Source organism: Pavona decussata, unplaced genomic scaffold, assembly GCF_977016875.1.
Source record: "Pavona decussata unplaced genomic scaffold, jaPavDecu1.1 SCAFFOLD_21, whole genome shotgun sequence".
NCBI classification, from domain to species: Eukaryota; Metazoa; Cnidaria; class Anthozoa; order Scleractinia; family Agariciidae; genus Pavona; species Pavona decussata.
Window position 1 is genome coordinate 5,835,024 of NW_028145444.1, and position 16,672 is coordinate 5,851,695.

Below are 16,672 nucleotides of genomic sequence, written 5' to 3' on the forward strand. Positions count from 1 at the left end.
ACAGTGGCACTGGTGGATTGTCAGCGTGGGCGACTTCTTTCAAAACATTTTTTCGAAACTTTATGCACTCACTAAAGACCAGCTTTGCTTCCTCATGCTTCCGGTACAGAAAGGATCGCCTATCCCTTTCTGTAGCTCCTTTCACAAAGTACGGCTTCAAGTGTTCAAATTTGTTATCTCAGGATGCTTTGAACGAAAGTTGAAAAATGCTTCACTTTGTGTCTGCCCCAGCACCTGCATTGTATGCTTTAAGTACTGCTTAGGACCAACACGTTTTCGCACAATATCCTTTTTATCCCCATTTGGCCTGCTTGCCTCATAGGTCCAGAAATGACATATTGTCTGCTTTACTTCTTCTTCATTCACTGAATTAATTCTGGGCTTTCTCTTGGTGAACAGCCAGCTGGGTTCATCTCCCTTTAGCACATCAGCCCTGCGTTTTATACCCTTGCTGATACTCCGTCTATCAAGAGAAACCAACTTTGAAACAGTGGAGGTCATTCTTTTTAATTCTTTTAGGTCAGTCTCATTTTTTCTTTTAAGCTTCCTTTCTTCTTCTTTTTTCTGTCTCCATTCCTTTGTGAGATTTTTTGCGTTCTTCGTGTCTCTTGTAGCGAAAAAGCCGAAAATTTACACGAAACTGGAAGTTTCCTTCCTTTGGTCAAGGACGGAACATCACTTCCGGCACACCCCGTTAAAAAGCCAGGTTACCAAGGCTTTCTTTTACGATCAACTTCCCAAAAGAAATGGCTTCCACTTTCGAGGGTTTGGACGATTTCCTCACTTCAGATGCTCCTGATGTAACAAGATACAGCTTAAGGATGGCGGAGTTGGGAAATGTGTTCGGTACGTCAAATTTTTGCTCTAGAACAGTATGAACACGGCACAAGCCAAATGCTCATGCCATATGGTGTAACGTGTTATGAGCTCTTTGTGGTGGGGTGCGCCATGTTACGCGTTACATCGCCAAAATGGATGCTTCACGTGAATAATAAAATTCGCAAAAATTTAACTCTTGGTATGTTTCCACAATTTTGGATTTGTTGAATGTAACATTTATTTATTATCCTGGAAAGTTTGAATTCATTTTGTATAAAGGAGAACTCACAAATTGAGTTTTTTTTTTGTGCTTGGTACTAATTGAGCACATGGATTGTGCTACTGATCGCTCAGTTTAGAAGAGTTGAGAAATCGTGTTTTAGTGACTCGTAGTTCGCTTGGATCGGTCGCCTTCATTCAAGGCGAAAATTGAACGAATTTGCTTTTCAAGCGTGAACACAGGTCTTTTCGATTAAATTTTTCAATGAAGAAAGCTAATTGTCTGTTTATCTGTGTGTCTTGATTCACGGAATTTCTTCACCATGAGATCTTATGTAAACCATGGGAGAGCCAAACCATATCTATACAAGCATCAAGAGTTTCGCGCTTGCGGTTGTGACACAATGCATTATGGGATAGGCTCTCCAGAAAAGTGGGCACCAACCCTCGAGTGTCCGCCATAATGAATATAGCCTGTTCCGATCGCGTTTGTTTACCGCTGATTGATACTGCGTTTTTCCACCGTCGAATACTCCTGTTAAACCTTGAATATTAGTCAGCAATCATATAAATTGGTGAGTTAATCTATTTTGTGGCTATTGGTGTTTTTCTTACAAAAATAATGCGATAAAACTACATGAATTTCGAGTGGGATGTTTGCTGGCGATCATGATCGATATGCTCCACGTCTAAAATCATTCTGTTTTGATTTATTTTCCAGGTATGGGATTTGGGCACCAGAATTGTGTAGTTATTCGATGTCCCAACAGCTGTAAAAGGATGAATAAATGGGCCAAACAAACCTGCACTGTTCATGAATGTTTGAACGGGACACAGACATGCGACTGTGAGCCACCATTCAAGCTGTTTCCCTTTCCCACGGAGAAAAAGGATAGCAAAGGAAGAAAACGATGGACAGAGAACCTCAAAAGGGAAATAAGGAAAGGAAAACTCTGGACTCCAAACAAATGTTCGAGAGTGTGCAGCGTGCATTTTGAAGACGTTCAACCTACAAAGAAAAATCCTGACCCAACAGAGCATTTGGGATACGACTTCAAGCCCAAAGTAGTGGAGGGAAAGGGAAAGAACCCTTTTCGTAGATCTGAAATTGTCCCCAAAAAGAAGCCCAGAAAAGGAGAACAAGAAATATCGAATTACTCGGACACATGTTTGTCTGAAAATACTGCAACAGCACCTGAAACCAGCGCAAACTCCTGAAACTGCAGCAGTGAACCAGAAGGAGAGGTCTTGGCAAATTATTGTTGTCCAGACAAAGACTTAGTCATCAAGGAATTGCAAGAGCAGCTTCAGAAAGCTGAAAGCAAATTGTCAATTATGAAAGAAAAGCTGAAAAAATCATGGAAAAATAAAGGATTTCAATATGGTGACTTGAAAACTGACAAAGAAGTGAATCTTCTGACTGGAATTCCCACAAGGGCAGTATTTGATGCATTGTTTGATATGGTTAAGAAAAATGTAAAGAGGTTAAGATACTGGACTGGTCCTATGAAGTCAACACAGAAAGGAAGAAATTTCAAGAAAAGTCCTAAGAAGTTTGGCCCAAAAGGGGAGCTTACCCAAAAGGACGAATTTTTATTAACTATGATGAAACTTCGCCTTGGCTCAACAAATGCCGACTTGGCTTAGCGGTTTTCTGTCTCTACCATAATAGTGACAAATATATTTACTACATAGGTCAAACTTTTAGCAAGCGAACTGAGGTGTCTTATTTACAATCCATCATATGATGTTTTCAGAAAAACATTGCCTAAAAAATTCCATAAGCCTGGTTATTTGAAAGTAAGGCATATCATAGACTGTGCAGAGGTCTTCATCGAAACGCCAAGTGAACCAGCTCTAAAAGCTGCGACTTGGTCCGACTACAAGCACCACAACACTGCCAAGATATTGCTGTCAATAACCCCCAATGGTGCCTTCAATTTTGTTTCTAAAGCATGGGGAGGTCGAACATCAGATGTGCATGTTACAAGAGAGTCAGGATTCTATGATATTTTGGAGCAGCGTTATGAGGTCATGGCCGACAGAGGCTTTACTATTTCTGAGGATTTACTTCTTCGGCATGCAAAGCTCCATATACCACCCGGGAAACGTGGCCAGGAACAATTTAGCAAATCAGAAGTAAAGAAAACCAAGGAGATTGCCAACTTACGGATCTATGTTGAGCAAGCGATACGAAGATTAAAAACATTTCGCCTTATAAAGAATGAACTACCAATATCTATGTTGGGCAACCTAGACGATATTATTATTGTTTGTGCTGCAATTTGTAATTTATAGAAATCATTATGTAAGCCATGATATACGTTAACAGACTATGTGCATTCCAATGAAAATAGAGTAGGATCCCATTGAAAATAAATTTCTAGGGGGCAGGGTGACTTGGTATGTATGAAATTGACACCACCACACCAGTTTGCGAAAAATGTAAGAATTTATTTTACCAAAAAGTAGAGAATCCCTGGCAACAACAGCTGAATTCTACATGTATTTATTGCTTTCACTTTGTAGCAGCCTTCAAATGATTTACATAAAACCACTCTAAAGAATCTTGTAGTGAGAGCCAGTAATCCTTGTCTAGTTGGATACGCTCCAGATGGTATCCCGTCTTGGTATATACTAGGAAATGGCACCATTCTCTCTTAGTTACTGCCAATTGCCCTTGAACTTGAGCATAGTAGGAATGTTTCCTTTTTAAAGTAACCTCATCATTTATTCTCACAAGGTAATCCAAATTTAAGTGTGTGGGGATGTCATTTGCAATGCAGAAAGGACGTTTAACTTCAAGGATTCCTTTTGCACAGCAAGAGCATTCTACTAACAAATCAGGTGATGCCCCTAGAAACTGTTTGGTCTCATGAATAAATAGTTCACATTCACGATACTTTAGATCTTTATGATTTCTTTTGAGGATCTCTAGGTAGAAGGCCTTAGCAACTGGTTCGATTTCCCTGCCATATTTTAATGCAGGGAGATCCCTTGGTGGTGCACATTCACCAATCAAACTGGCCACAAGTTTCTCAGCACTCACAGCATTTTTGTCATCTTTTCTCAAACTTCCCACTTTTGTTTTAACCTTATAAAAATTGGAAGCAGTAATTCTTGCTTTGCGGTGCATATGCCACAAAGTATTTTCTGCTTGTCCCACCGTGGCCTGTTTAATTTTTACTATTTTCTCTGCAGTGAGAACTTCACTGACAGAGGGAATTGAGAGAGGCCTATATGTTTCTTCCACTTGCTCAGCATTTTGCATAACCACAAGCCTAGAGTCAGGCACTGCATGTTTGAGGCCATCATATAATTTTGCCCGCCATTCATTTGTATTAGTTACAACCCTCTTTTCTTCAGGCTCAAAAAGTGAGCGTCTTCTGTCGACAGTTGGTCTGCTTGCTTCTAAAATAGGAAATTATAAAAAAAAAATTACTCATAAATTTTAAAGTATTTTGTGGCAGATCCTCCTTTACTATCAGTGCAATGCCAGGAATTTGAACTTCTTTCTCTACATTAAAGGGAAAACATTTTTATGTAAGGGGCTTGCTAAATAAGATATTATAGCTGTGGCCCCTATGGAGAAATGCAATGTAACTACCTTTGTTGAGCTTGGATGCTTTCCAAACCATCTCAGAGATCTTGGGTTGCACCACTGTTTTGGCTGCAGGACCGCTCCATACACACTCCCTTGATGTATAAGCTGGGTTTGTAAGTCCATTTCTGATTGCCGCTTTAATCCGAAAAAGTAAGGCAGTCACATGGATACAGCAGGAGCTCATCTGCAATGGAAACATATAATCCGGCCCAGGGAGTCAAATTAGTCTAAACAAATTCCCAAATCTGGATACGAATATTGCATTAAGGTAAATTACTTACCCAGCCACACAAGTGCAATAAGCACTAATAATCTTCCCAGATTTCTTGCCAGCAGCGATCCAAGCGGTGTGAGGTGTGTCCCCTATTTTCATAGTATGAGTACAATTTGTTTTAAAGAAACAGTACTCTGAGGCCGTTGATATAGGGTGCCAGTAACTTTTTTTGAGCCAAACGGATTCATAGACTCAATATGCCTTGCCTTCCTTATATTCATTCAGAACACGCTCATGTCAAGCCATGTCCTTTCCTGGGTGATCTTCCATAAGAAATACGGTAGTGTCACTAAGAAAAATTGGTGGCCAGGAAGTTATAGCATCTCTTTCACAAAGCCAGTCTTTGAGAGTAGATGGATCTGGCAAAGAAGATCCATTTCCCATATCTAACAACCAAGATTTCTTGTTCGCAGTGGTTGCGATCCTTTCTTCAGCAGTTGGTTGGACAGGAATTCCCATTTCTGAGGCTGCAAACACACGAGCAACCAGTTGTTGCTTGCTTGCAGAAACTTTCGAGCCTCGTTTACGGCAATAAAGGTTTAGAGTGTCAGAACGCCAAGTTTTAACTTCTTCGTAAGTTAGAGACTCCTCACAACTCATTTCAATCACAAGTTCTCGGCCTGAAATTATGACTTAAAATGTAATTGTTTCCCTCAAACTCATTCACAAAACTTCACTTGAATCTTAAGCCGAACTTAGCTGATTACGAATGCCAGTAGACGAATTATAGAAGCAGAAATAAGCCAAGATACAAGGTAAAGAAACGCGACCGGATGTATTTACTATGGTGGACATTCAACAGTTGGTGCCCACTTTTCCGGAGAGCCTATCTCATAAGGCATTGTGTTGCAACCGGAAGCGCGAAACTCTTGATGCTTGTATTACGGTCCCCTGTGTATTAAAGTGGAAACAAACCAAAACCCTCCAGCGCATACCAAATTCGCCTATTTGACAACACGATGAAATTAAGCTGCACAATTTTGGCTCTGAGTGGAGCTGTTCATTCACCCCTCTGAATTTTATACAACTGCAATATTCTACAAAAAGAAAGCAGTAGCCACATGCAGTCATAACTGTAGACTGCCTTTTATTTAAATCCAAGGTAAGTTACCATAGAAACACTACCTGTAGTTACCATTTCCCTTGTTTATGCTATATAAACAGGCTTGCTTTCTTAGTAGTTTTCCTGTGAAAGTCAAAAGTTTTAAAGGAAACACTGACACTGTGTTTTGCACAAATATCTAATCTAATCCCGGGGATCTAACACCCAAAAGTTGCCAAAACTGTTTATTTCTTAAAATTCGTTGAGACGATCACTTTTTTAATTCTTTGGTAAATATAATGAATTTGATATGACTTTGATTTGATTTTGATCGAAAACTTTGCACTTTTCCATTATGTCGCACCATGGCCATACCACAGACTTGGCAATTGTAAATCCACTGTTGGTAAATGTGATTCCACCATCAGTGGCATCTATAGAACGGATGTACACAATTTAAGGTTACTGCCATGTTTCGCCAGTGCCTTCAGGGAAATCTAGCTTACGCGTGCTGCTTTCGATAAAACCACAGAAAACTATATATCACTGTAAAGCTGCTAAATTGAAGTTTTTTGAAAATATCAATTGTTTTGTACTTTGTTGGATACATAAGTGCTCAAAGGACTGCAAACTCAATAGTAGCGACGTGTACTTAACTGAATTACCCACTCTCACGTAAAGGTGCAAAACCTAACAGACAGCACAATATCAATCAGGAGATAATAGGCTAACAAAGTGTGTCAGGCTTTTTCTTTATTCCTATTAGTTTGTGAGAAAACCCATCGTAAAGATGGACAATGGAAAATGTTTGTAGTCCCGGCAGATGTTAACATGTCACGGGAAAAATATTTTGAATTTTGTAAAAGCCTGACACAGTTTGATGCATTAATATCTGATGACCGTTTTGGGCAAATTTCGTTGAAATCTGGTAAATCTACATACCCTATTAATTCATTTGAAGATGGGAAATTCGCGCAAAAACAAAAGCCGTGTTTTCGGCCTTGAAACATTTTCTGAGTTTTTGCACCTCATTAAAATACTTGTCTATGCGCTCACGCCACCGGCCAATCAAACACAAAGAAGCATTCCCTGGGGAGTTCTGTAAGCATTTAGTGTTACTGTAATATTTGTATTTAGCGATTTCTTTATGGAAAACGTTAAGTCTGGTGCGAGAAAGCCACCGGCGAAACCAAAAAAAAGAAGAAAACGGCAGATAGACAGAACATGAAACTGGCAGCCCCCAGCGGAGTTGACACGAGAAACTTCTCACCGCTATCAGTACACGAGGCTGCGCGCTGAGGTTTGCTGCTTATTTTCAGCCGGTCAACAATGTCGAAAGTGGCTGAATTGTCGCCGGCATCTTCGACTCTCCACTTTGTGATTTCTCGTCCTCGAATTTCTCTGCTGCCGAGGCAGTTATAGAAAATCTGACTGGTAGTACCAGGAACCCTTGTTGCTCTCTGCCAGCTGAAGTTTTTTGGCTTCGTCGAATGATTTTTCGAATGCCTTCTTTGGGCCCTGTTTTTTCTTAACTGTCACCCAAGGCGGCTTTTATAGTTTCGCTTTCCTCATAACAACCTTTTACGCAATGCTTGAATCCAAAATGGAATGCTGTTTCACAGTAAAATTTTACATACAACCCCGTGACATGCGATGAACACGATGTAGACAAAAATATGCTAATTTGCCAGTAATTCGAGATCGCGGGTAAATTTTGCCGCGTAATATCTCAACACAGTCCTGCATAAATTGGATTATGACACCTTCACTCGCTCACCGCTTTTCCTACAAAATATTGTTTTTCAGATAGCTCGCGTTCTTTTTTAAATTTCTAACGGCTGTTTTCACGAAACTTTGCATCTGTTTCTTGTTTCAACAATTATCTAAAAAAATTTATTTGAGAAAAGTTCAACTTTCCTTCCCTATAAGTAACCTTAAATTGCTAGAGAAGCATTCTGGATTTGGAAGGATCTAAAAGCAGATCTATCATGTTATTCTGAAGCGTGAAATTCACCTCTAAAGGCCATTAGCTATAAGATCAGCAAAAATGAAGAAAATAGAATAGGCATAAGGCTTGGAGTGGAAACAGTATCTTCATTCAAAGGTTGCAAAAGAGGCTAAAGCAAAACAGACAAAATCACTCTGTGCCTCATTTCCAAGAAGAATCACCTTTGATGAGTCTAACGTTACTGAACTTACACAGCAGTATTTCCAAGAAACAGAGATGCTTAGACAGTGAATTTCGGAACTGGAAAAAAAGCTTGATGAAAAGCCTGCAGAAGTTTTTAATCTTTTAAAAAGCGATGAAGCAAAAAGCAAAAACACAAGATATGCAAATTATAAGAGGCCATGAATGGACTCAAAAACAGAGAAAGCCTGTGGAGTCCACCAAAATACCGTTTTTAAGTTCGTTGTTTAAATTCCAAACCAGCATGACTGGACAGCTTGGCCTTAAATGCAAAATTGAAGAATCAGGCCAATTCATTCCTTTAGTTAGATTTGTGTTCTCACCCTTGAAAGTAAACTCTGGAAAGGGAAGATTTTGTAAGGCCAAACGATTGGGTAACGCTAGCGGCAACCTTTTGAAATAAATGTGGCTCAAGTCATCTTGAACACTCTCCACTGATCTTCTAAGGAAAGTAATAAATTCCAGGGTCTTCTTGCCTCATTTCCCAAACCTGATGTCTTTCAGTGAGGTAAGAAATTCTTCGCGTCTTTGGCGAAGGACATCTGTTAGCTCATAGCGGTGTGTTGTGGTGCTTTGGAATACTGGCGAATGGAACATAAATAACCCCTCATCTAAATCGTTTTGAATGCAATTGCAGAAACTCTCCAACAAGAATCACTTGCTTTCCAGCAAAGGGACGATTACACTGAGATTCACTTAAGCAGTGGTGTATGGCATTAACCAGTTTAAGTATACGCTGACTTGACATGCTTGCTTCGTCCGAAATCAATACATCGCTTCTTCTTATTCTATTGACAACCCCACTATTTTTAGTCGACCTCTCCACAAGCTGTGTCCAAGGTATATCGGCAATTCCAACACCATAATACGAATTCATGGTCGACGCGACCCCATGATCGCACACTGTGCATGCTATACTAGTAGAACATACGAAGAATACCCTTTTACCAACTGCCTGGAGATTGCTGATTATTTTTTCTAACCACAGTAGACTTTCCAGTTCTTCCTTGGCCGGTAACAAACAAATTATGTCCTCTGCAGGCTAAGCTTAATATCTTCGCCTGTCCATGTGATAACTGAATGGTCACACTGACGAATAAGTTCCATGATTTTTGAAGACCCATCATGGTTTTTGCGACAGTCATGTGGCTTGGGCTTATCCTCTGCCATCCTTTGCTTATCCTTTGCATATTCAACACATTTTGCATCTTGTGGCAAAGTCTAATACCTTCCCTGTTGATAACCTAATACCGCCCCATGACCAGCAGAGGAATTGTGTGCCTTTCCTCTTTTCTGCCACCCCATATCGTGTGACACCAAAACACCAATTAAATCTTGGTCATCACCCTGCACACCTGCTGCTACTGCCCTCTTTCGCTCCTCAGTACAACTTTCCAAGCAACTTACCTCTGCCACACTTTCAATTGCTTTTCCAACTTCTCTTTCTCTTACTTCAAAAGTCGTTTGATTAACAGAAGGAGCATTTAGACGGGAAAATAAACTATTGACATGTGTTTGCCCTATACCAGCATTTAGAGCCCCCAGGGCTATTCGTGTATTAATGTCATAAGCCATGGGCCAACGCTTCCCTGCTCTGTGTTGCATTGAAGTTGACACTTTGTTTATTGCTTTGCAATATCCACATCTGATGGTAAATATGCTTGCTGCTCCTTTGCATTCACTAACAAAGTTCTTCCATGCCAAGGGTCTTTTAGGTAATAAAATAATTTTGTATCATTGGTTGTCCTGAAACAAGTATTTTTTTTATACATCTCAACTTTTGTAGGGTTTTACTCTGTTCCAGAGTGTAAAAGAATGTAACTAGTATTCATGGTATATTTGCAATGCATTTGATCTCCAAATACTGTTGTTTATGTGATCTCAGTCAGAAAAAAAAAACTAAATAAATGTTATTCGCATAAAGCCTTTTTTGACGAATTATACATTATCCAGGGTCTTATTTAGTTTATAGTGTGAAGCGACTGAAGCTATTTCAAACTCCGTACATGTATTTTTGTCAAGTTAGAAACTTTTTAAACTGTATAATTACTTGTAGTTGTTGGAGTTAAATAATTGGAACTTTTTAATGCTTTGTTGTAACTATAGGCGAGTTTCTTTTGAATAAACCTTTGGAAATCGATGTAGAATTGTACTAGTAAAAACTCAAACGAAAAAAGCCGAGCCTCAGTAGAAACCGTATTCATAAAACAATGCTTACCTTTTTCACAAGTTTTACATCTGTCAAACCCATCTGCTAGTGCCTCCATGTCAATAATTCTTGACCCGACTACATGTTCTTTTTGACTGTTTTCTTTGTCTGACTCCTGTGTGCACATAAATGGTTGATTTTGAATGTTTTGCAATATTTTGACGACATTAAACAGCCACACAACCAACTCGTGCATTTTGTTTACTTTTATCTTCAGATCTTGGGTGAGGTAGTTTGGGATAAGTGACTGGCATGATGTACAGAGTCAAAATCCTGAACCAGGTCATCGCTGATCACAAAGACATGTTCTTTGATGACAGCAGGTTCCTCAGCAGTGCTCTCCTTTCCATCAGCTTCCATTGTGGCATGGCAAAACATCACAGTGATGTGGAGGCTAGCCTTGTTGACGTCGAACTATTGGGACTGTATTTCATTTTGTCCCCTGCAGGCATAACTCTCTGAATAGTTGTGAATGCAGACAACATGCTCGGTAGGGAGATTTTCCAGTAGATCATCAAGCTGCTTCTTCTGCCAGACGGCCATGAACTGCTGATGGCGATAGGCATCAAGCAGCTTGAAGTACTGGAAAAGTTCCTTTGGCGGAGTTTCATTTTGTACAAGGGCAAATTTCTTCTGCTTTTCCCCAGAAGATGTCAGCTTTCAAATCGCCTCCACTTGACCATACCTCTCTCTGAGCTTCCTTCCGGTAAAAGCCTGAAGAGAAGTGTTCCACCGTTGTTACATTCTCTGTTTATGCAAGAAAACTTGTGGAACTCATTCCCTTCAGGCTTTGGACACAGAGTTAGTTCCACAGCTTCTGTGACTGACAGTGACACTGGTGGATTGTCAGCATGGGCGACTTCTTTCAAAACATTTTGTCGAAACTTAATACACTCACTATAGACCAGCTTTGCTTCCTCATGCGTCCGGTACAGACAGGATCGCCTATCCCTTTCTGTAGCTCCTTTCACAAAGTATGGCTTCAAGTGTTCAAATTTGTGCGGTGAAATTGTTATCTCAGGATGCTCTGAACGAAAGTTGAAAAATGCTTCACTTTGTGTCTGCTCCAGCACCTGCTTTGTATGCTTTAAGTACTGCTTAGGACCAGCACGTTTTCGCACAATATCCTTTTTATCCCCATTCGGCCTGTTTGCCTCATAGGTCCAGAAATGACATATTGTCTGCTTTACTTCTTCCTTCACTGAATCAATTCTGGGCTTTCTCTTGGTGAAGAGCCAGCTGGGTTCATCTCCCTTTAGCACATCAGCCCTGCGTTTTATACCCTTGCTGATATTCCCTCTATCAAGAAAACCCAACTTTGAAACAGTGGAGGTCATTCTTTTCTTTTCACCGTTTCTCCAAATGCCAGAGACTTCATAGCTCCAAAGGCAGCTCTACCTTCAATTTTGTTGTCACGTTTCAGAATCTTTATAGCGCTGCTTCGGTCAGTTGCTACTGCTGTTAACGCCTCAACTTCTTTTTCCTCTTGAGATTTCACCAGTCCCTTTTACTGGAGGGCTGTTCTGGTTTGAGAGCTATTTACTAGGTTCTCTATAATTTCAACCTTTTTTCTGGCGTTTTTGGGAAATTGTTTTGGTTTTGTCAACAGCCCTTGTTTTGGCCCTTTCTTTTCTTGTCTCTGAATATCTTTTGTCTTTCCTGTGCTTTTTCTCTTCTGTTTTGTTCTTCTTCCTCTTGATTCTTTTTAACTTCACGCTTTCTTTTAGAGCCAACATCACGAAATTCTTGAGCTTTAGCCAAGCCACATGCTTGAACTGTCTTTCGAGTTTTGCCCTGTTCTCTGAGCCTCTTCATATGGTCTCCTTCCTTTTCCTTCAAACTTTCTTGATTTTTATCGTACCATTTGTTCTTTTAAGCTTCCTTACTTCTTCTTTTTCCTCTCTCCATTCTTTCGTGAGATGTTTTTAGCATTCTCTGTCTCTTGTACCGAAAAAGCCGAAAACTCGCGCAAAACTGGAAGTTTCCTTCTGTTGGTCAAGGACGGACCGTCACTTCCAGCACACCCCGTTAAAAAGCCAGGTTACCAAGGCTTTCTTTTACGATCAACTCTCCAAAAAATTGCTTCCACTTTTGTTTTTTAAATTCCAAACGAGCATGACTGGACAGCTTGGCCTTAAATGCAAAATTGAAGAACTAGGCCAATTCATTCCTTTAGTTAGATTTGTGTTCTCAGCCTCGAAAGTAAACTCTGGAAAGGGAAGATTTTGTAAGGCCAAACGATTGTGTAATGCTACCAGCAATCTTTTGAAATAAATGTGGCTCAAGTCATCTTGAACACCCTCCACTGATCTGCTAAGGAAAGTAATAAATGCCAGGGTGTTCTCTCCGTATTTCTCAAACCCGATGTCTTTCAGTGAGATAAGAAATTCTTCGCGTCTTTTGCGAAGGACATCTGTTAGCTTGTAACGGTGTGTTATGGCGCTTTGGAATACTGGCGAATGGAACATAAATAACCCCTCATCTAAATCGTTTAGAATGGGACGCAATTGCAGCAACTCTCCAACAAGAACCACTTGCTTTCCAGCAAAGGGATGATTACACTGAGATTCACATAGGCAGTGGTGTATGGCATTAACCAGTTCAAGCATACGCTGACTTGACATGCTCGCTTCGTCCCAAATCAATACATCGCTTCTTCTTATTCGATCGACAACAAGCGCCTCTGCCATCTTCAAACATCTGGAGACTTCAACAACATGTCGCTCTGCATGCTCCCGCGACAATTTTGCCATCATCGATCAGTCATCCATGCGGTTTGCCCTTAAAATCAAAGAGGTGTTACACATAATTTGGGAAAAACCTACACTCAATGCACAAGTCAAACACGTTAATCTAAGACTTTCTGTTTAATTTTGTATTACTATTGTTATGGTCTTAAATATTTCTATTATTATTGTGATTTTTTTAGCATTTATATTCCACTGTAATTTGTTACAAGTTCATTTCACACTGAAGATGGCAGAGGCAACTGCCGAAACATGTCTGTTATAAAACTCAGGAGTGTCATGTTTTTCATAAAATTAAACACTTGGGTAATTTTACTCAAAATAACTAACATTTAGGTAATCAAGCTAATACATCAAATAATAGGTTGGTTAGCAATAATTTATTAAGTAAAAACGTTCTTGCTGTAAAGTTATAAAAGATCTTTCTGAGGTTTCTGTAGCTTTTTTAAGCATTCATGTCAACCCTTTCCCTTGTCTAACATAAGCAAAATTAATACATTGATTAAGGAAAAAACAGGGTTGGCGCTGAAGCGAGGCTTAGTGGCCCAGCCGCGGGAAACATAAAGGTTACCCGTGTTTATTATGGCAGATAAAGTTAAATTACCTCCCGAAGATATACCCGGGGCAGCCATTGAAGATGACCAAATCGGAAAACTCACCGTAAATCAATTAAGTTTTGGTTGAAATGTCGAAGGATAAACCAAAGTGGAAAAAAACAGACTCTTTCAAAAGGTTATTGTCATCTTTTTCTGTTATTTTCCGTTTTGGTCGCATTCTTCTTTATTTCTTCTCTTCTTGTTAATCTTTTGGTTTACTTTTGTACAGGGTCAAAAGTCTCAATTCTATGTTAGAAATTTGATGTAAAGTTTATGATCCAGATAAGAACAAGTTATACACAAATGCCAAAGAAGATAGTTGCAGAAAAACTGGAACTGACACTGGGTTTGCTGATGCAGGTCCTTCTTCTACTCTTTCAAGTTTTCCTTCTGGCGACTCTGCTTTTAACGAGCAATTTAACTTTCAGTCCTTCCCGTTTTTTGTGCCTAACGCTATGCCTGACCTTCTAATAGAATGTGGCAAAACAACAAGAAGGTGACAGCTGCTGAGGTTGTTACTGAAATTTCGAGCATGAAAGGATTCTGGTTACTACCATTTGTGCATGACCTGTAAGTCTCTAAGCCAGTTGACAACAATGTTATTGTATTATGAAACCGCCGTGTCTCTACTGAAACAGGACCCGATGTTGCACAAGTTTGCTGACGAGATTGACAGATGATAAAATGATAACTGCTAATGTGCGATAAATTGGCCACAAAGTGACGCTTTGATTTCACCCGACATCAAGAACATCGATATAATAAACATCATGCAATCTCTTAAGCAAAGGTGGGGATAAATATCGGCGAAGAGCCAAGTATGTATTAAAAGGCAACAAAAGCTGGAAAAGAAGGCCCCGAGCATAGGAAGGGAGCTGGAAAATTCTTCTACAGTTCCGGAAATCTGTGTTTGGATGTTAACATGACCGGTATGAAGGCGAGAAGGACCAAGAGATAATCTCATTTTACCTATAACCTCGGTGTTATTAGATCTGACCTCATTTGATTGGCTTAAGTCCTATGATTGACAACGCTCCTTGCCCCATGCAACGGCACACCTAAACACTTACTATGACGGGCCTTGAGATAAAATCACACTATGCTCATATCATAATGTTGGCCTTTATGAACGAGCTCTGTATTGGGCATCTTATAAGAAAAGCATAAAATATAAAATCAGAATGATTGTTAAACTGAATGGAAAGCCAAATATCACAGCAGCTCTGTGTGATTCGATATGTCCAGCTGATAAAAGTGGCTGTTGTTGCCATATTATGGCATTCATATGGAAGTTGGACGAAATGTCTAGAAACAAGTTTGCTAATAAATCAGTACAAAGACTACCATCCCTGTATGTCAAAACCAAGAAAATGGGGTATTCCGTACACATAGAGCAGGTACATTCCCTTCAAAGATTATAAAGGAGTTTTTAAGTTATAATAAGAGTGTGCAAACAAAAGCCACGAGAGAGGGAATTGAAAATGAAGATCTCATAATTTCTCAATATACAGAAAATATGCAGAAAGGGTCAATTCATGTGCATTTTTTTGTATATTGTATATGGATTTTTAGGAGCTTCACCAGATGGGGATCAGTGAGAATTCCTTAAAGCTGGTAGAGGCAAAAAACATAAAGTAAACAACTTAGAGAAAATGGGAGTCTAGCAGCTGCTTTGGTAAGAAAAGGAATTTGTACAAAAGATGAAAACATAAAGAAGAGTCACCAGTACTATTATCAAATTCAGCAACTAGAATTTGTTCATAACAGAAAATGGTGTCATTTTCTTATTAGTGGTAGCAATGGAGAAGTGTTCTGCAAACAGGTTCCTTTTGATCCACCATGGTGGCATGAGAAGTTACTTCAGCTTAAATTTTCTTGACAGATGTATTTTACCTGAATTAGTCTACCCAAGATTAAAATATGGTCTCGTCAGATATAAAAAAACAGGAAAGATTTATTGCTGCTCGACGTTTCGGGTTCATCGTGACTCTATTATCAAGAGACTAGTTAAATAGCATGCAAACAAGGAAAGGTACAAGATAAGCATAAATTACAATAAACGGCCTAAACAAACACCTTGGCGCGGAGGGAATCCGTTTGCACGTTCAGTGTTGGTTTACACATGTGAATGTATAGCATTTCTTTAACAAGGCAATCAAATTTGTCGCTACATTTCGCCATGATGTGAAATTGCTTGATGAAGCGTTCAGGCAATTCGCTATTGTGTTAGAGGTTGTAATGTTTGTAGATCAAAGATGACTTTCTAGTGTGCCCCTCTCTACGCACTCATGTAAGTGAACACGTGTATAACCCACATACCCTGCATCACACAGGTTACATTTAAATTCATAGACGATACATTGTTGGTTGACAATAGGAGGCTTAATTTCGTGTCGCTTAAGTTGTTGCTCCAGCTTAGGGCTTACAAACACTGGTTGAACAGTCACGTTCAACTTCGAACTTAGATTGTTCGGTTGTTGCTTAACATAATTAGCTGAAGACTGGTCCTTGAAGGTCACTTGCACTTGCATGAGGAGGCTCTTGCTTAGTTAAAGTTGCAGCAACTCGAGAAGAACTTCAATTTGCAGCAAAGATGTGTGGTACTACAGCAGGAGGAGTGATTGGAGGTTGAAAATAAAATCGAACAAGCGTGTCTAAGGGTACAAATTTTAGAGAAAGGAGAAGGTTCCAAGGATCATCTTGAGTATTCCCTCAAGCCAAGAGCCAGGACCCACAAACTGCTACTTTTTGTGGACACCGGTTATGAGGCGAAGTCTGCATTTACACATGCGCCTCTGGCATAGAAAGTCGAGACCAACGCATTATGCGCGGTTCTGATTTAGATCCTGTGTCTCAATGGAAGGGCTTATGGTGACCCTTATACTAACCTTGACCATGGAAACCCTTATTACTCTAAAAACTTCGAACAATTATTGCATCAGCAGCAACAAATGATTGGGCTTCAACAGAAGAC

General features: G+C 39.7%; 1 protein-coding gene and 2 pseudogenes across 1 annotated transcript; 1 reads left to right on the top strand and 2 right to left on the bottom strand.

The window, feature by feature from the left end:
- Positions 1–1,259: 1,259 nt before the first annotated feature.
- On the top strand, positions 1,260–3,551 carry LOC146486437 (uncharacterized; annotated as a pseudogene).
- Positions 3,552–3,556: 5 nt separating this feature from the next.
- Positions 3,557–5,389, bottom strand: LOC146486438 (uncharacterized). Its single transcript, XM_085096324.1, has 2 exons — positions 4,646–5,389; positions 3,557–4,449 (listed from the first exon to the last, which is right to left on the bottom strand). Exons 1-2 carry the CDS (start codon positions 4,839–4,841, stop codon positions 3,557–3,559), a joined length of 1,089 nt encoding a protein of 362 aa, XP_084952450.1. The 5' UTR covers positions 4,842–5,389.
- Positions 5,390–9,338: 3,949 nt separating this feature from the next.
- On the bottom strand, positions 9,339–13,108 carry LOC146486439 (uncharacterized; annotated as a pseudogene).
- Between the last annotated feature and the right edge of the window lie 3,564 nt (positions 13,109–16,672).

Excerpts from the sequence above, each read along its gene's own strand:
- LOC146486438 (XM_085096324.1), bottom strand. The coding sequence starts at position 4,841 with ATGTTTCCATTGCAGATGAGCTCCTGCTGTATCCATGTGACTGCCTTA. Across the intron at positions 4,450-4,645 it reads AGCATCCAAGCTCAACAAAG|AAGCAAGCAGACCAACTGTC; the intron begins GTAGTTACATTG and ends TTCCTATTTTAG.